A 20,941-nucleotide genomic window follows, 5' to 3' on the forward strand; every position below is an offset into this window, starting at 1 on the left:
AATCTACGGCCGAACCTACAGCCGAACCTACGGCCGGACCTATGGCCGGACCTACGGCCGGACCTACGGCCGGACCTATGGCCGGACCTACGGCCGGACCTATGGCAGGACCCATGGCCGGACCTACGGCCGGACCTACGGCCGGACCTATGGCCGGACCCATGGCCGGACCCATGGCCGGACCCATGGCCGGACCTACGGCCGGACCTACGGCCGGACCTATGGCCGGACCTACGGCCGAATCTACGGCTTATTCTACCGCCGAACCTACAGCCGAACCTACGGCCGGACCTGTGGCAGGACCTACGGCTGGACCCATGGCCGGACCTATGGCCGAAATGCGTATGGCCGGACCTATGGCCGAAATGCCTATGGCCGGAATGCCTATGGCCGGAATGCCTATGGCCGGAACTATGGTCGGACCTATGGCCGGACCTATGGCTGGAATGCCTATGGCCGGACCTATGGCTGGAATGCCTATGGCCGGACCTATGGCTGGAATGCCTATGGCCGGACCTATGGCTGGAATGCCTATGGCCGGACCTATGGCCGGAATGCCTATGGCCGGACCCATGGCCGGAACTATGGCCGGACCTACAGCCGGACCCATGACCGGACCTATGGCCGGAATGCCTATGGCCGGACCTATGGCCGGGATGCCTATTGCCGGACCCATGGCCGGAACTATGGTCGGACCTACAGCAGGACCCATGGCCGGACCTATGGCTGGAATGCCTATGGCCGGACCTATGGCTGGAATGCCTATGACCGGACCTGTGGCCGGAATGCCTATGACCGGACCTATGGCCGGACCCATGGCCGGACCCATGGCCGGACCTACGGCCGGACCTATGGCCAGAATGGCTATGGCCGGAATGCCGGTGGCTGGCGGTCACGTGAATGCGCGGCGCGGACCCTATGTACAAATGCCGATGCCGGGATTGGCGCCGTCGGAAGTCCCGCAGTACCGGGGCTGCCCCGCGGGTCTGGAATATCTAAAGAAGATCGACCAACTGCTTGTCCACCAGCAGGTGGACTTGCTGGAAAGTACGTGTCGCTCCCCGGTGCGGTCGATTGGCGGAAGATTATACGGATATATATATATATATATATATATATATATATATATATATATATATATATATATATATATATATATATATATATATATATACCAGCCTGAATTCGTCTGCTTTTGCCTTTAGGCCGTCTCGGTAGGCCTATTTCTCCTCGATTAAGTACTCCAATACGCTAGTATATACAGTAGCGCTATGCTATAGTGCAGAGTCCCTTCTTTGAATCTCCTTATTTGTGGAGACGCTAAGTTGCCTCTCGAAGTCGCGGGTCACTGCTGCAAGTGATTTATTCAAGTTAAATCCGGGTGTAAGCAATATCGCTGGGCTGCTGTCTTTGCTTCCGTTTGGTATTCCGTTCGGTCTTGCAAAAAGCACTTAAAGAAAAGACTGGGTGAATTTGTATAGCAAAGTGTTGTTTTTTTTTCGGACAGTCTGCTGTTACCGCACCCGAAAGTGCAGTCCCCGGGCATTTCTTGCTTCTTTATTTAATGCGAAAAAAAAAACTTTAATGCCTTAAACGACCAAAATTTCGAGCACGCTTAAGGTTCGGCTTTGAGAGTGGCACACGATAGCATTCAAATATCTCTGACTGTTTCTCACGTTTCCCGGCAACTGCAGCTTATCTTACACTAATGTTTACCAGGAAATACTAGCTGGCGGCGAACGTTATGCACGAAGGCGAGCTTTCTGGTAGAAACGCGGCCTCTTGCGTGGGCCGATCCTGGCGGTTGTGTACAGCCGCGCAAAGAAATCATTTTCAGGTTTCTGTTATTGTTCCACAGTTTTAATAGCTCAGTCTGAGAAAAGTTAACCTAACACGCATACGCTGTAGGTGTTTTGTTTCATGACATCTTTTCTAGGCTGTCATAGCACTGGCTGGTAGCACTGTTCGCATCCTATATTAACTACTGTAGTCTAGTCTGGGCTACCACAACTAAACGGAACTTAAATAAAATCTTGCTTTTACAAAAAAAGATTCTTCGCCACGTTGCAAACATTTGCTACCTGGCTTCAACTGAAACGGTGTTTCAGGAATATGGCATCATACGGGTACAGCACTTATACAAATTTCGGATTTTGCGATCCTTCTTCTTTTCAAACACTTATAAAGAATTCCTTGTAACTATATCAAACCTAACACCTAACTACCCTAATAGGCTTACGCGACATACCTTAACATGGTCTGTTCCTCGTTACCGGACCACCTACAACTCACAGGCACTCCACTTCAATTTACCATCTATTCTAAACGAATTTCCTGAACTAACTACTGCTAGACAACGGCAGCTATGTCAATTCTTCACATCAATGTTGTAAATAGAGGTCGCATAGTTATCTTTGGAATGGCGTGCATGTGTCTTGTTTACGTGGCTTTTGCCCATCCTGTACTTATTGCATTTTTTTTTTGGTCCTGTCATCGTTGCGCGATGTCTGTTATCAGTGCTATTTTTACTCTCTATTGTTTGTAAAACCTGTTAAATAAACAGAATTTTATTTTTATTTACATTTTTTTCTTTTTTTTTCCTTGTACAGTCAAAAGTCTTTAAACGATGATGTTTTATGCTGTATAAAACAATTGATGTGAACCCTGCTGTAACTCTGTATGTTAACTTCAAGTGAGCCTTACGTAAACTTGTTACAGTATTGCTCACATGTTATAATTATGATTTAATATGCATATATGTGCTGTGAACGTCGGATGCTGCCAATGTAAGGGTCTTCAGGGGCTCAGTCAAGCTGCCTAGAGCAGCTTTTAGCCCTGAAGACTATCCAGAATTTTCTGGTGAAATAAACTTTGATTGATTGAAACTTTGATTGATTCTCAAAATTCCGAGGAATTAGCCGTCTTCACCTTTACGGCCTTGAATGTCTTCTATCTCTTCCTTCTCGTTGCTCTGTTGATAGCTCAGGAACACTAACTGATCATGCACTGTTCAACCACCTTTCTCCTCCTTCCGCGCTCATTCTTCAAAATCTTATTACGCATCATTTCCTCATACATCTCTGCTTTCTCAAGCCTTCGCATCAATAACACAAATTTTGTTAAACCTATTTTTGATCGTGTTAAATTTGTACAATAATATCTAGAAAATATCTAGATCGTTAATGGATAATGTATTCAGAATAGAAACTTTGTCTCAATAATAACCAACTGTGTCACTTCATCCACAACGTCTGTTCAGTGCCATAAAAGTCATTCATCTCCCAGGAATCCCAGCATAACATCAGGATATTTGATAGGTTAAGTAAAAGGTTAACTTATATAACAAAAGACTAAAAGGCAACCACGTAATCAGCGCTTGAAAGATCGCTACAAACAATATTGTAACGCCTTGAATACTCTGATGAAAAATGCGAAGAAAAGCTATTACCAAACTGAAATTACTCGTTCAGGTTCTGACTAAAAGAACTGTGACGTTTGATCAATCCTTTTCTCAATAAACCTATAAATCCTACTATAACTACTATTACTCGCGAAGGATCCATTATTTCTACCCCGGTCGACATCGCCAATGCATTCAGTGAATACTGCACCATTCCTGTTCCGCCTGTTTCCCCACATAAGTTTCTTCATTGCGGTCATTCGTTTTTTTTTCTTTTCCCCACAACTCCAGAAGAGGTAAAGAGTATAATAACCTAAAATGCTCTAGTGCTGGTGTAGCCAATATTCATGCTAATGACATAAAGTTGGTTGCTGATATTATCGCAAATGTCCTCGTTTTTATATGTAATCTAATTTCTCAAACAGGTATATTATTTAGCGCGTTAGAAATAAGTAAGGTAATCCCGGCATTTAAAAAGGGTGATAAATCGCTAATTTCCAATTACAGACAGATTTCCATTCCATATTTCTAGTGAATTTACTGAAAAACTAATCCACATTCGTCTGTCTAGCTATCTCGAAAATTTTTTAAGTTGTTTGACCCTAAGCAATTTGAATTCCGTAAAGGGTATTCAACTAACCTTGCCGTTATTTACTTCAGTGATGAATGCAAAATCGAAATTGACGAAGGTAACTTCGTCGGTTCTGATTTTAACTTTACTAAATCGTTTGATACATACAATGATGCCGTTTTATTGTCTAAATTTGCTTCTTATTGCATTGAATGAACCCCTCTAAACCTTTTTCAAAGTTACTTCTCTGCTCTTGAGAAAATAATATACATTTCTGGCGTTTATTGTGACAATGTCGCGGCTCCACAAGGCTCAATTCTGGGTCCACTCTTTCTCTTCGGGTAACTGTTTAAACAATCTTATAATAACTCTTAATGCTCATTTTATAAATATCTCTATTGGGTGTGCTAAAAACAAACTTGTAATTTATCCTTCCAATACTAAGTTCGTAATCTTCAGTTCCACACCCAAAAATGATTTGCAAGGTCGGCCAATTTTTATTGATTTGCATGCTATTCATCCCTCCAACCATTCTTCATTTCTTGGGGTCGAACATAACTCGCGCCTACAATATAACTTACATATATGTGAACTATGAAGAAATACTTGATACGGGATTAGAATTCTACTCAAAGCAACGTGTTATTTTGATTTACATACTGCGGTTACTCTATATTACGCATTCATTCATACCCATATAAACTATTGCATGACTTCTTGGTTTCCACCCTATCACTGTCATCTTTCGACCTTACAACATGTACAAAATAAGGTCATCCGTAACTGTGGGACCGTAGTGTAAATGTAGGACCCTTATTTTCAAGCACGCTCGCTCGTCCGCACTTTGCCTTCGTAGCCTTCCTTTCATCGCCCCAGAAAGTTGTCAAGAATAATACAACGCAATAACTAAGTTGCAGCTTTAACTCGAACCTGTGCCAAACGAAAGAAGTAACTCTCAGCACGATGATAACGGCAAGCACACTCGTCGATCGTCGAAGCTCTGAGCTGCGAAATCAGAAGCGTCGGCTATTTACACGCGGCTCAGCGAACCACACAGAGTAATCACTGACGCTCGCGCAAGTTTCTAGAATGCACACCGTGGACTATAGGCATCGCGCGTGTAATCTGATTACAAAAGGCTCAGCTGCAACATAGGCAACGGATGGAACCAGCGACAACATTCGGGAAAGTTCCGATACAGAAGGGCGCGCCTTGTTTTTATTTGACCCGCCGTGGTTGCTCAGTGGCTATGGTGTTGGGCTGCTGAGCACGAGGTCGCGGGATCGAATCCCGGCCACGGCGGCCGCATTCCGATGGGGGCGAAATGCGAAAACACCCGTGTACTTAGATTTAGGTGCACGTTAAAGAACCCCAGGTGGTCGAAATTTCCGGAGCCCTCCACTACGGCGTGCCTCATAATCAAAAGTGGTTTTGGCACGTAAACCCCTATAATTAAATTTTTTTTTGTTTTTACTTGCAAAAACCGTGGTCTGATTATAAGGCACACCGTCGAGGGGTACTCCCGAATATTTTGGACCACATGCGGTTATTTAACGCGCACCTAAATCTAAGTACGCGGGTGTTTTCGCGTTTCGCCCCCATCGAAGTTCGACCGCCGGGGCCGGGATTCCATCTCGCGGCCTCCTGTTTATTAGCCCAACACCATAGTCACTAAGCAACCGCGGCCACCCACCCACCCACTCATTACAGGAAACTATAAGTACACGCCTCAATATAGTGTCCTCCTCCTGAACGGTTTGAATTGGTGAGTGACTGCACCGTAATTACTTTCGCAAGACAGGTGACTGCGAGAACGTCGGCAGAGTCGCACGTGGACTACACACTCGGTCTCGTGTGTTCAACTCGCGCAGGTTTCCTGCCGTTCGAGGTGTCGAACAAGTACGTCGTGAAGAACAGCATGAGCCAGTTCGTCTTCGCGGCGGCAGAGCAGAGCAACATCATCGGTCGCCAATTCACCCATAACCGGTCCTTCGTGATGTCGCTGGTCGACTACCGCAGCGTGGAAGTGTTGCGGCTTTACCGGCCACTTAACTGCGACTGCAGCCTTTGTTGGTGCTGCCTCCAGGCACGTACATATCGTCCATTGTACCGTAAGACTAGAGTTGTTCAGTTGTAGAACTTGCGCACACATCTTTTCCGAATTTCGAAAACCCCTTTGGACTTTTTCATCGAGTCCCCGCAATGCCTTCTGGTGCTCCCTGGGCGTCGCAACATTACCCACTTGACGGGTGTAACTGTCCGTGACACCCTCCGCAAGCGCACTACCGTGCAACAGTCCAGTAGGGAGGTGGATTGAATGGTAGAGGGGGGTAGGGAGAAGAGGCAGGGGGAGGAGGCGGAGGTAGAGACGACCATGTCACGAAACGAGTGAACAAACAGCCTTGGCACTCTTCTTTCGCAGTTCACATAGACGAGGGGAATGTGGGATGCGCAAAACGCACCGCGAGAAGGCAAGAAAACGCTACTACTAGACACGAAAGCCGCTTGCGGACAAAATAGATAAATTTAGTTTCAACGTACGGTAAGGTACGTTAAGCTAATTTCTGAAAAATATGAAACACCTTGCAAACTTGGCAAGCGGCCAAATGACGCCGGGCTTGCAGACGGAAAGCCGCACTAAAGCACCGTAGCGTTAAGCGACATGCCAGAATAGTGGCACGGCAAATCAATAATTTGTCTGGCGAAGTAGCTTTGCGGCTATGGCGTTACACGAGGTCGCAGGATCGATCCCAACAGCGGCAGCCGCAATTAAATGGCGGTGAAATACAAAACCACTCGTGTACTTATATTTATTTGCACGATAAGGAATCCCAGGGGCGCCAAATTTCCTCTGGAGAGTCCGCCACTAGGTCTGTTTCCCTTAAGACCAGGGAAAAGCCACGCTCTTTTGGGGTGTGCCAAGTTACTGACCTTGGAACCATCTTTGATTACAGGCTCACCTTCTCACCTCACACAGAATGTATGCCTACGCGCGGCCTGCGCGAAACGCGGGATGCGCACCGTGGGCACAGAGACTCGAACCCTGAGGGAGTTCACAAACGCGGGCCTGCAGAACGCTGGCCAAGGGATTACAAATTAATTAAAATTAATTAGCTTAAGCTGTACGCATACTTCTGCAGACCTCTGCTGGGATATGCCTCTGTCGTCTGGAACAGCACTTGCGGTCTCACGAAAATCGAGTAGACAAATGTTCTGAGAAAATTTGGGTGCGATCTTGCACGCGTTCCAAAATAGAACGAAGGCGGTCCGTTCCACCGAGCCGCACACGATTGGGCAATTTGAACCGTGACGAATGCCATGACGTCAATTGTGACGTGATATCTGCTGTCAATCATTCCGCGTCGTCTGCTATCGGACGAAAGCAACGGAACGGACCGCCTATTTCGAGACGTAAAGAACGGACCGCCTCCGTTCGACTTCGGAACGCGTACAAGATCGCTCCCACTCTAAACATCGATATCGGTGCTCCAGGCAGGTCGGCTGTGAAGAGCAGCCTCGCTCTTACTCCTCGCTTAGACTAGAAAACCTGGCCTGAAGACGCGTGAAGGCTAATTTAAATTTCTTATTCCAGGTTGTAAATGGTGTCATTGACTGCACAGAAATATTACATAAGGCTGCTATAAATATTTCGCGGAAGAACAAAAACAGGGTACGTGTCTAGAGCTTTTCGTGTGCCTACTTCTGGCACCTCAAAGAATCTCTTGGCCAGGGTTCTGCAGGCCAGACACGAACGCTCAGACGAAGTTGGCATGTTCCACAGACATTCGCCAACCTTCTAAACAGTACTCAAATTAAATTCTTGACCTATCTTCAGAAATGACAACTTTGTTTTTGTAGGTTATGTGGTGGACCATTGTGCTATGCCATGTTTACTTTGTTCTTGTTTGCTTTTATGTATGTTGCCGCCTTGTTCCATGTTAATGGTACCATGTGCTTGGTGTCCAGACTTCCAGAAACTTGAAATTTTTTGTATGTGCTCAGGGTGTCTAATAAGGTGACATTTCCAAATTCCCTGAGTTTCCCAGGTTTTCCCTGAGCATGTTTGCAAAATTATCTGAATGAGCTAGAACTTTGTTTTATGTTAAGGCAGGCTGACACCATGTTGCTCGATGCTGTCACTCTCTAGTAAGTATGTTGAAACAAAAAAAAGACTTAATCCAGTTTGAATAGTAAGAAGTATTATCTATTTTATTTAAAAAGAAAAGAGATGGTACCACGAAAAAATGGTAAAATTCATTCCAGATTGAGTGGAAAAGTTTTAAGTACGAATGAATACGAGATGCGTACACAAGTAAATATTTTTGAATATGAGCTTTTTCTATCAACTGATAAGCTCATCAGTATGAGGCCTGAACTTTGTCACAACTAAGATTCTCGCTCAGCAGCTGGAAGGTCAACCTCAACTGTCCTGACATACTCTCAGCATGTACACATCTCAGTGTTGGGTTTCATTGATTTAAAGTTTTTATTTTGGTTTGTTTGACGGACACCTGCATGTCGGTGTCAGCCAACACTTTTGTTTTTTGAGCTCAAACTCCTTGAAAGAAGTAGCGGCACGCTTCCTTTCCCGTTCATTCATGAATGCGTAGGTCCTTTCTGTTCTAGTTCTCCTTCCGCCGCTCGTTCGCCCCACGGACCATTCGACGCATCCTCTTGGTTAGTTGCACAGTCAACGTCCGATTTTTCGGACTCCCAAGGGGTCGCGAGAACGTCCGAAAAATCGGGCAGCTCAAAAAATGAATGCATGTCTTTTACTGCCCTTAATGGCTCAAATCACCGTAGGCACATCCGAAAATGCTCGGAAGGCCTGCCAGTACACTTACTAGGCACATCGGAGCTCGTACTGTGAGAGAAAATCGCAGGTGCAGGTGTGTGCAAATAATGAATGCATACTGCGTCCCGTGACAATTGCCCTGTCACACGCCTGTTATGCTTCGACGCTATACTTTCGTATGCTTCACTGATAACACTTCTGCATTGAGACGAAGCTCATTTCGGAAACCGGCATTAGGCAGCGCGGTGTGCCATCCACGCTTCGAAGCCAGTGGCGAAAATTACGAAGGCGGAGTCGGTGCCATTGCTGACAACGGCGAATTCTTTCAATGAAAAACTCGGCACCGAATGACAAGAAGCCCAATAGTGAACGTCGAAGCCGCTAAGCCTAGCGTTGCCGCGGTGGTGGCTACAGTTGCCAGGGGATCTGCGTGCGAGAGGGCCGGTTCGATGCGACAGGGTAATAAAAATGGCGGCGGCGGTGGTGTCCTTGATTAAAGCCGTTTCGGACCTGCTGTCACGGCAAAAACTTCGGAAAATCGGACGGCGAAGGGTCCGCGCTTCCGAAATATCGGACGCTCTTTTATACATTGACTCGTAGGGTACGTGGCTTTGCCGCGAAGCCGTCCGAATCATCCGGCGTCCGGAAAGTCGGTCGTTGACTGGGCACTGACCACTCCTCCAGCAGACGACTCAACGTCAAAGAGGATACACTGCGATTCCTCTCTGTCACTCGAGCCAGAATTAGGGCGACTGTCGTTCTCTTTCAACATTACTGCTCATTTTCCCCGATTGAAGCACAAACTCCCTGAGTATTCCCTATTTCCATGCTATTCAAGATCCCCGAGAATTCCGGGTTTTCCCTGTGGGTAGGCACCCTGATTATTATCAACGCTTCCTTTCATGATCTCGAGAATTTTCGTAACTCGCTGTCATTGTTTCTTTAAATTAAAGTATTGGGTTTTACGTGCCAAAACCACTTTCTGATTATGAGGCACGCCGTAGTTAAGGAAATTTCGGCCACCTGGGGTTCTTTACCGTGCACGTAAATCTAAGTACACCGGTGTTCTCGCATTTCACTTCCATCGAAATGCGGCCGCCGTGGCCGGAATTCCAGCCCGCCACCTCCTGCTCAGCAGCCCAACACCATAGCCGCTGAGCAACCACGGCGGTTTATTGTTCCTTTCTGAGCTTTTCCTCGTTGTGTCATAGTTTCATGCATTGTTAGACTGGGGCGCGATCGGAGATATTTTGTTCGATACGCGTTCTGTTCAGTTGCTGCAACGTCACAAAGTTGCAGTACGCAAAATTTGTGACCGCGGGGCGGAGAGAGCAGCCAATCAGGAAGCGGTGACCTCCCCGGAAGTTTACTTCCGTCGTTTGTCGTATGCTTGCAGACAGTATACTACAAAGCCAAATGTTTCTCGTCTTCCATTTGAATTGAATTTTTATCTAAAAAAATGTATTTTCTCTTCTCAAGCCCAAACACGTTTTCAAATAGTAGTACGTGTGACTACTGCAACTTATAACTATTAGGTTCTTTGCGTCGTCCCTAGGTGGTGTCGCGCACAGCGAGAAGGAAAAAGAAAAAAAAAACGACGGGAAGAATGGCGCACTTTTCAAGAGGCAGCGACAACATCCCAGTGGCTCGCTGGCACCGATGATGTTGTCGATTTCTCTGTACAACCAACGAATTATTTGTTTCGAGAAACAAAAACGACGCCGGAATTCACTTTCTGCCATTTCTTCAAACGCGTTTCGCACCGCCACCCGCTCTCCTCCTTCCTCTAGAAACGCCTGCGCAACAACCTAAGTTTCTAATGGAGGCGACATTTTCTAGAATTAAACCATGGATTTGATTCAAACGTACCATTCCGCAGCCGAAAAGGCCGCCTGTTGGATCCAATCCAATCCACCAGACGCGCCATGCGAAGCTGTATGATCGCTCCAAACTTCTCAACTCCCGTCCCGTTCGGACGAAACGCTCGGTGGGCGGATGATTGACAGGAGCGTGTCGTCATTTTGACGTCACCAAAAACGGGGCGGCGCCCCGCGGCTGGCGACGTCGGCGCGGAGTAGGCCAATCGCGCGCGCCGGTAACCGAACGAACGCGCCGAAAAACCATCACCGATCGCACCCCTGTCCTCCACTCCGTTCCCTTTTGTGTTTACATTGCGCTTTGTTGCATCTACTCTAGCTTTCACAACAGTTCTTTTTATTTATTCCTTTTTTATTACATTCCCCTGCAGTGTCCTTGTGTTACTGTTTCTCGATTTTAATGTGCGCGTAATTATCAATATTATTATTATTGCTGGGCGCAGGTAATGGACGTGCTCGATGCTTCCGGTGCCGCGTTGGGCTTCCTTCGGATGGAGTGCACCATCCTTAACCCGAAATTCTCGGTGCTGGACAGCGAGAAGAACGCTGTCCTGATGATCAAAGGCCCGGTGTGCACAACGGCCATCTGTGCCGAGGACGTCGTCTTCGACATCGTAACCATGGACGGCGTCGCCAAGATTGGCGCGATAACGAAGGTCTGGTCCGGATTGGCGAATGAGTACTACACCGACGCCGACAACTTCGCGGTCACCTTCCCCGCGGATTTGGACGTGAAGATTAAGGCCGTGCTGCTCGGCGCGGTCTTCTTAATCGTGAGTGGTTGATTGATTGATTCTACATTCCTGGTGTGGCGTACATGGCTACTAATGTTGACAACTGGGGGTTTCCTTCCTAATACTGAAAGCTAAGTACACGGATAGTTCTTCCAGTTGGCCGCCACCGATATTCGGCCACCGCTGCCGGGCAATCGCATCCGCGACCTCCTGCTGAGGAGCGGAAACCCGCAGCCAGTGACTAGCAGTGGCGGTTAAGCGCGAGTGAACGGCAGCAAGGCTCACACTCACTCACACCAGATCCATGGAGCTTAACAGCGGGCCATCGAACGCACTGAGAACAACACTACTGGCATAGGGTTGTCCACCTGCAGCGACAGCATTGTCGGCAGTTCACTTTCGTGGAGACAATTAAGTTCGGGATGGTTCGAGTGACTATAGCGCAATTCGCGTGGGCGCCACTGGGGTTCCTGGCACAGTGCCAAGGACTGGCGGTCTTGGCACAGTGCGAGGAACGCGTTCGGTAAGCGAACACTCGCGTGGAGGGCTATAGTAGCGCTGAAATCTAGCGAAAGCAATTGTAACCTCCAAAAGTGAACAACGGAGAATGCCGCCCCAGGGATGGTATAGGCAATCGCGGTATCACTGTGCCGTCTAGTGCTATCATTCGAGAGTTCCCGCTGGTTGCCGTTACGCAAGAAACATTTCTAGATTACTCAACATTTCCTTGCAGTTTGCCTAGCAGCGCAGTCGAATTAAACACGCCTTTCCGTTGCCCAGTGCTCGCCCACTACGTTGAGAATCATGTGATTATGCCTCCTAACGCGTTAGGTTTAGGAGTGTGAAATTGGAAAAAAAAAAAAACATGTGTCTGTGAAGAATGGCAATTAGGCCACGTGGTATATGTATATATACCACTTGAAAAAAAGTTATTTACATCGTTCAATACGAAAAACAGAAAACAGGCATGTGTTTAGCAACAAGCGTACGGATGACCCACGTTTCCATCGCTCAGATCACCTCCTTTTTCCCTCAGCACCGTCATTATAACAGCTCTGTTCAAACCCTCCCCTCCTGGCAGTAGCCAGTCACACACAGGTCACAACCCACCGGGAAGACAGCCAATCAAAAAGCACAAACAACGCTCTTGCAGGAGGAATATCGGGCCGGCAGCCTGGTTGTCCCAGTTATATGAACAGTTATATGAAGAACCTCCGATAACTGAGGAAATAAAGCTTTGAAGCGAAACAGATCGCCATGTTTCGAGCTCGCTCGGTCACCCGCTATGGGGCTGCGTCCACCATAAGTAGAAGCATAGTGAACCACCGAGCAAGCTGCTGAGAGTGCCACAGCGACGTCTTTGTCCGACGTGATTACCTCGTAGGTCATGACGCCACAACACATGCACCCCCTCGTCGAAAGCAGAACTGCATGGTTCGTACAAAAAATTACCGTCAATACATTCCTGTAAACGGGTGGGCTGTTGCATTTTGTAGTTATGCAAGAGATGATGCGAATAATGAACAAACGCTAGTTTCAAATATCGGTGTGACATGGAGCACTTCAATCGCGATCGAGCCTGATGAGAATCGGATTTTCCCGTCACAATTGGCTTCTCTTCGAAGGCTGAAGAAGGGAGCCAATCGCAATCGAGAAATTTGATCCGGACTTGGTCGCGAAAAAAGTACCTCGAGTGACAGTGGCATGAGTCGATGACTGATCTGTATCACTGATATTTTTCAAAATACCCTCGACCACTCATATTACAATGAACCCACTAACTCGGCTTGGTTTTATGACTCTTCGCAGGATTTCTTATACTTCGAGACCACAGGAGTCCAAAGGAACACCGATCTTCCTGGGAACGTTATCCGAACCAGATATCCGCCGATCACTCATTTTTTCGTGCGTCCTTAAATTCAGCCAGGCCTTCCAGAAAGGCCTTTGCGCAGTCGACTGCATGTTTGCGAACGTGATTATACAAGCATTCGTGCTTATTACTATACTCGCAGGTAGCAGGCTATTGTTCTTGGTTTTCTCGTGTGTGTATTGCACGATACATTCTAAGGCCTCTGGAGGCAGCTAGATTAACGTGAAGGCAGCGTCGAATTTGAGTTTTATCTCAGATAGCAAGTTATTTATACTTACTGTTTGCATTCGTGCTTGTCAATTTCTTCTGAAACAAGTTGTATGTCATGTTGATGTGAAGAATAAACTTGGTTGCAGTAAACATGGTCAACATCTGCTAATACTTTATTTCTATAGATATCTCCTCCTACCCCTATCCCGCATCAGCCCAACCCTTAAATTAAACCTCCAGATTTACTTATCGGGTCACTGCTGCTTATTGTCTTCGAACCTAGAATTTGTTTGCCCTCCAGCTTGGCACTCGTTATGCTACATTCATGCGTCAACGCTTTATCCGAGCCCTCAGCGACAAGTTCGCGCGACGTGAAACTCACCAGATTGTCGTCAAAACGCCCCAACAAAACCACTAGGCCTAAACCCGAGTCGAAAGCCAGGAAACGTGAAATTGAGAACTCAAGATGAAAGACTGGAACAGACGACGAAAGTGCAACAAACTTCCAGAAGCAGCTGTTAGAAGGCAGCTATATGTTTGTCTTAGTGGCGGTGGCCTGGCCAGTGTGTCGTGAAAATGCACCGAACGAAATCGCTCGATCGACGTCCTGGTCAAAAGCCTGCAAACTTGTGCCTGTGTGCATCTTCGCGTGCACGTGCAAACTAGGACCAGAACAGAGCATCAGGGTACAACAAACTTTGCAAGAGAAGCTTTCCGAAGGCAGCTATAAGGCTACAGAGTTCGTGTGCTGATCCCATGGTCGCAGGTCCCAGGACCGGACACTCGGAACGCATCCCTACGATTCAGTGATTAAAAAAAAAATTGGCAGAACAAACTGTGGCTGGGGTCTATGAAATGCGAAGCGTTCGTAATTGGTACAGACTGGTTGTACCTCTCGAGCGTGCGGTTCCTACCTACTATGGTTTGTAAGCGGGCGGTTCTGTGGAGATTATGCACTGCAGGATTTATATTTATAAGACAACGTATTTGTTGCCAAGATGAAGCCAGAATTGAGTGGCCCATAACGCGTGGCTACAGGAACAAATACCCAGTTCGGCTGGTATTGGCCTACAATAACGGCCATATAGGCTTCACTACAAGCTGAATACGGCCACTTAACCAATGAGACAGCCTGACAGCCTACTCATCTAAGCTTCCCTTACCCCTCAACCGTCCGACTAATAAAGTCTTTACCCACTCACTCACCGCAATTTACTCTTGAGAAGGTTCCTGTACCGCCCCGTTATCCACCAGGTCCAGTGGTGCTGTCTGGACGGGTGGATGTTTTGAACGTCCCTTTCGAAACGGGGCGGTGGGCTGCGCCACCAAGCTTCTTTCTCATTTTGCTTGATGTGTTTGTTTGTTTTTAAACGCGCAAAGGATTCCCGGTATCAATCTTTCTCAAGCACTGCTGGGAACTTCTTGCACGCCTCCATTGTTTGTGGTCCCCCGGGATCCATAACTGGCTTGATTGGTCAATTCCCCAAAGGTCGGGGTGTTTACTGATTTAAAAAAAATTAAACAAACAAACAAACAAACAAATGAATAAATAAATAAATAAATAAATAAGTATGCGGGAAACTTAAGACTGTCTAAGGATGTGAAGGCGAAAACCTAGTTGGACCTTCTGTTGATCTGCTGTTGAACTTTCTGAATTCTAAGTTCTACATTGCCAGAGCACCTACGTCGCATTCGGGCCGCTTGCTGCTCTCGTGGGGGGCTGCTGCCGCACCTTCATCCGTAGCCGCTTCCTCCCGACGGCGGTTACGACGAGCGGCAGTTCGAGCTTCTCCAGCCCCTTCCGCCGTGGCACACTTCCTCAGCCTTTCCCACCCGCGACTGTAGGGTCCGGGGCGTCATCACCCACAGCGATGTGGAATGAAGCACCGAGAACACGCGGCAGCGACGGATGCAAGGCGCGCGAGCGAGCTGAGAGCGTTTCTAGAACGTTCTAGCCGTTTCTAGAACGTTTCTAGAACATTTCCCTCCTCTTCCGTCGCCTTTCTCGGAGCTCAACTCCGCCGCCACTGTATCCCTTTCCCGGCGCCCTCCATTTTTCTGTACCTCATAACGCGACCTTGAAGCACAGAATTCTCAGGCGTTCCCCTTAAGATTAACGTTCCAAAGTCAAAATAGAAGCAGGTGCAAGGAGGCCCTCAAGGAGCAAATATTCTGCCCCCCGCTTTGATGACCATTTTGATGAGCTCAGTGTTTGTACATGCAGAGGCTCATGCCTATATCTACGCAGGTGACATTGCATTCTTTGCGTCCGCGAGCGATATACATGCATCCGTCTATGAAATTCTACATAGTTGTGTTCTCTCGAGTCACGGCTAGATGGTCCTAATATATGTCTTTAAATGAGAATAAGTGTGCCTACTTGCATTTTGTTTATCAGTTCATATTTATGTTTCCCTCATATATCTCTAAAATGTAATATTCCTCAAGTGGACTCCTTAAACATCTTGGGAGGGATACAGATTTAAAAACTTGCCGCTTCAAAGGTGAAACGTCAATTGCGACAGCAGATTAGTATCCAGCTATAAGCAGCAATGATAGTAGCTTTATCGGCTGTATAATCTCGTAAACATTCGCTTACTAACTGAGCTAACAAGGATGTGTCACGAGCGCACGGGCGAACGTCAACAAGATCTAGCTCGATGAGCTCAGACACTCGCTGTCAGAACGCTGGCGTGAGAAAGAGCGGCAGCAGTAGCGAGCGAACAGACCTTCGTGTTGCCTCTCACTTCAACGCGAAGCAGAGCGCACACGAACAGAGCGCACACGAAATTATATGAACCCTGGGCGCACGTAGACTCGGTACTCATAGCTGATCGCTTTACAGATAAGACCTCCAGCACCCCCCCCCCCCTCCCGCCCGCACACCCTAGGTGCTTCAGGCGCGGTGAAATGCGGCACACGCCCTCCTCGCCTTGCACCCTTGCGAGAGCGAGAACAACCCATCACCCTCGGCTTACCCTCGCACGCTTTCACTCGCCCCTACGGCATACAGCGCGCGCCCACGGTGTTCTCGCACTTGGACTTTATGGAGAACATCACGGCGACGCCCACGCCGATATCGGCGGCGGATTGGCGCCTGATGTAGAGCTGTGCACGGGCTCGGGCCTGCCCGAAAGCCTGACCCCGCCCCGGCCCGCGGGCCGGTCTCGGCCCATTTCGAGATTCTCTTACTCGGGCTGGGGCGGGTGCCGGGCCTGGCTTTCTATGTCTCGGGCGGACCGGTTGGGCTCCTTGATCTGGACTGCGTACCTTCTGCGAAAGTATGCTTGTCGTCTCGCATGTATGTACAGCAGGAAGTGCAATGTATTTATTCATCAAAAATGGAATCTACAAGGACCTGCATTAAGGCGTCGCCTTAATGCAGGTCGGGCGGGGCCCGGGTCGGGCCCTAACCCTGCCTAAGGCCGAGCCGGGCCGGGCGAACTCAGGCTTCTTTAACGTCAGGCCGGACCGGGCCGCCTGTGGTAGTGTAGGGCCCGGGTCGGGCTCAGAATTGCGGCCCGTACACAGCTCTAGTTTGAAGTGCCCATATAAACGCTATCAGAATAAAAAAAAAAAGGACCTCGGTCGAAGTCTTAATATTGAACATGTACCGACAAGGGCAGCGCGCGTTGTAGCTACGCGTCGCAAGCTTAGGAACAGACGCTTCGGTTAGCGCTTAAGCAATTTGATAATGATAAACGAATGGTACGTTGCAGCAGTGTTTGCTTGGCGCGCTGTTTTCTGGTGGTTCAGTGTAGAGAGTTACTCGCATCGCCGTAATAAAAAGCTGCGAGATTGCGTGGGAATTCTTATATCTGTGCGAAACAATGTACTTTTCCAAGACGTACGGTCACCTATTCAGACAGATTGACCATTTTCATTGCACAACGTTCTTTAAAATTGTTTGCACCTCCTCATAGAAGACTGTATTAGTGAATCGAATTAATTTTTTTGAGGTTCAATAGTCACATATATATACGTGGAGTTGTCCCGTATGAACGGCCATCGTTCCAGACGAGCCCACGTTGACATCAATGATGTCGATATCTGCTAATCTAGCACATTCACTATCCGTGTGCTCATCTCGATCTTACTTCGAGAACAAACAATTATATTGAGGACATTTCCTTTCTTTAGTTCGACCATATTTACACGTAGTCCACTCCAATTGGGTTCAGACTCACTGTGGATTGCATCTAAACGAAATGTCAGACTCGCTTGCCAAAGCTTTCTTGGATTGCCCGGTACTCGGAGTACGTCTCCTCAGCAAGGTGCAGAAACTTCCGCCTCTTTCAAGCGCTTACGAAACAAGCAATACAATCGATCTTACGTCCAGCATCTGCAGTTCCCGTGCGATGCTGAATCGTGTCCTACAATGTCACCATGTGGTTGAATTTACGACACTGCGATGTCGCATTCCGCTGTAATGTTTTTATTTGCATAGGCGTGGTCTAACAGAGTCCCCTGTTTGCCACCTCTAAATTAACACGGACACAATCGGTCATTCCTTTCTGTCCTATCACTCTTCGGTTTAAAGAAAAAAAAAGAAGCTTCTGGAGGCTTCGTTTCATCAACTCGCGCGATACGACTGACTTCTCCCATTAATAATGATGAAGGTTACTTCCTTCAAATGGCACTTAATCACGTCGGACATTGTGCAAGAAACGAGTGGTGCAATTAAAGTAAAATTACCCCTTCTAGAAGGGACTCGGCTCTGGGCTACAGGAGTGCTTGCCTTGCCATAAGCAATTTCTCTGGAAACACAGATAGATCCGTGAGGTGAGACGTTATTATGCTCATGTTCTTTAAAAATTCCTCACGAAATTCAGCGTTTGTTTCATTCATTTTCATTCAATACTGTATGATTCATATTGCGTTCCTATTCCTGAATTTTTACATTGCGTAGTAATTCTTCATTTGATCTCATTTTGTTTTTTTACTTGGCGATTCTTGGCCAACCTCTGGTTGTGTGTATGTGCCCTAGTTTCGAAATTCACAAAGCGTGCAGGGAGCTGCCTTGCTTGAACTGGTGGCATTGGCATTGACACGCGTCTGTCAGCATTACTCCCTCGACAAGTGTCATGCCAATCTAAAGACGTCCCATCATACACTGCCTATACCCATCTAGCGCCGACAGCAAATTGCTACGTGCCCATGCCCTTTGCTACTGCTGTTTGAGTTCGATCAGGCTGTTTCGTCTGCCTTCTAGCTTTGATCCTGTACCTATTTCAGATTCTTCGTTAACTCTCCAGTGGTGTGGGTACGTGCAATGCTCAAGCACCATCGCCATCGTTAAAATCGCACCTCGCGCTTGCACGGGCTCGCGTGAAACGGGCCCGGAAGCTCACCCCAAAAAAGGCGCTTGGAGGTGGACCGGTCCACACGACGACCTGCAGCTGCAACACAACGCGACCCGTGGCCGAGCTATTCGGGTGAGAGGCATTTTTTTATTAATTTGGCTGCGTGCAGGCCGCCATAGGGAAGCTCGGTATCGCCGATTCACAGCCTGCACCACCTACCGAGATGGAATGCCCAACTGTGATGGGATGCCCATCGAGCCTGAATGTCCAATAGTTCAGTCTCGTTGGACGTTCCGTCTCGGTTGGACATTCGAGCCAAAAGCCGGTAACGCTCACAGCAAAGCACATCTGTCTCGATGAAGCACGTTAAGTCCCATGCTTTTTCTAGACAGCGTAGGGCTTTAAACTTATTTGGGCATTTTAAGGTCGTTGGCTTGGTTTGCAAACGTTAGAGTGACATGGATATGAGGAATGAGCTGAGCAATACGTTAGAGTAACCGAAGTTAATTTTTGCAGCGCGGTACAGGGAGATAGCTTAAGTACATCTATTCCGTGCCTATTCCATTTGTTTTTCTGTTCGTACAGCCATCTCCATCGGAGACAGGGGCCTTTCAATTTCTGAGTCGCTCCTTTATGCATAATAAATCTCTTGTAGGCAAGCTTTGAAATGCCGGCAATAATTTTTACGTTTCGTCAGAGCCTTCAATTACCCCCACTTCAGCAATTATCGTTTCTCACGTGGCTTGGACTTACGGCTGTAGTCCCAAGCATGTTTGTTCTGCCATGTATTGCTTCCTCCTTGACACAAAATGATTGCTGATGTAATTTGATAGTTATTTTATTTCTCTATTTCATTCTTATGCAAATCCCGAGCAGTATTTAATCATCTTGATATAATGCGGCTTGATTTTATTTCTTTAATTACATCATCGTAAATTTACTCAGTGTTTCCTGCGACGGAGTGTCGAACTACACTTTTTTTTATTATTCCGCTATTATTTAATTATTCGTTATTACTGCTACCATGTTTTCCTCCCCACTTTTTTCCTTCTGAAGCCCGGGTCTTAGCGAATTTCTTGTCGGTACGGGTCAATGTATGTCAGCGGCGACGAACTATACACCCTGCGACAGATCGTCTGCAGCACTGGGGAATCTGCAAGGCTTCTTCGCCAATATGAAGGTGGAACGAAAGTCGAGATGTGTTCATCCGATGAGCGGCTGCTGATATCCGCGATATACGGCGTGCATGCTCAAATGTTCGAACATCTCGAGTATCTCTGTAGACTATCACTTGCCAAGCAAAAGCGAAACTTTCTAATCCCGTCAATAATCAGACGCTTACACCAGGAACTGCATACGGCTGCGCAAGAATGTTGCCTGCATATCGCTCGTACTTTCGACACTGCTGCAAACGACTGTGAGATAGAAGACGGGCATTGAACGACGTTACTTACCTTGCAGCTAAACTCCAGGAACCCTGCAAACAAAAACAAAATTAACTTTTAGTGCCTCATATTGCAACGGTGCTCTTATACTGAGTCAGTATTTAGCCTCGTGCATTACGACACGTCGGTATGCAATACTTAGCAGACACGATAGTTAGCGGGTGTTGAACGCACTGAGCTTGTCGGCTCAAGACGGCCAGACCTGGTGAGGCGCCCTTCAGAGGGACACACAACCGCTCACAACATGAAACGAGACGAGTCCGCTCATGGAAGGATTGCTTATCGTATTGGCCAAACCGCGCCCTGTTGTTCTCCTTAAACGTGAATTTATACTTGTAATTCATCAGTAAAAGTCGCGAAAAATGACATTTCGCGCCCCATGCGGCAAAAAAAAAAGAAAAAGAAGATGCATAAATGACCTATCACGCGACCTTTTAATAGTTTACGCAATTTCTGGTCTTTTTTCTATTATGAGCTTTTCTTTGTCTAACATAGTGTGCAGATAAGCCTGTTGTAGTGAGTAGAAAAATAGCACTGACTGCGCCTTTGTTTTCGAGTTGTTTTGACTCGGCTATCGACAGAATAATGACGACGGGAGCGAGTCAGCCAGCCATGACGTAAGTGTTTAAAATGGGGAAACACAGTACAAGAAAGGTCTGAGCAACAACCCAAACGTATTGTACCAGCCTTTTATCTTCAAAAGTGACTGAGAAGGTCCAAATATAGGTGGATAACC

At 47.3% G+C, this 20,941-nt stretch overlaps 1 protein-coding gene across 2 annotated transcripts in view; it reads left to right on the forward strand.

Annotated features, from left to right (window-relative positions):
• The first annotated feature begins 74 nt into the window (after positions 1–74).
• The window catches only part of LOC135917343 (phospholipid scramblase 2-like), a 31,097-nt gene continuing 10,230 nt past the window's right edge, over positions 75–20,941 (forward strand). Inside the window, exons 1-4 of one of the 2 annotated variants that reach the window (XM_070525226.1) lie at positions 75–1,047; positions 5,843–6,057; positions 11,087–11,416; positions 13,187–13,382. In XM_070525226.1, the coding sequence (XP_070381327.1) occupies positions 78–1,047; positions 5,843–6,057; positions 11,087–11,416; positions 13,187–13,294 (1,623 nt within the window). In that variant the 5' untranslated portion in view covers positions 75–77 and the 3' untranslated portion in view covers positions 13,295–13,382. Of the gene's footprint in view, positions 1,048–5,842; positions 6,058–11,086; positions 11,417–13,186; positions 13,383–20,941 lie in introns of those variants that run through there. The other variant, XM_070525227.1, reaches the window with a different exon arrangement.

Source organism: Dermacentor albipictus, chromosome 9 (assembly GCF_038994185.2).
Source record: "Dermacentor albipictus isolate Rhodes 1998 colony chromosome 9, USDA_Dalb.pri_finalv2, whole genome shotgun sequence".
In the NCBI taxonomy this organism is placed as follows: domain Eukaryota; kingdom Metazoa; phylum Arthropoda; class Arachnida; order Ixodida; family Ixodidae; genus Dermacentor; species Dermacentor albipictus.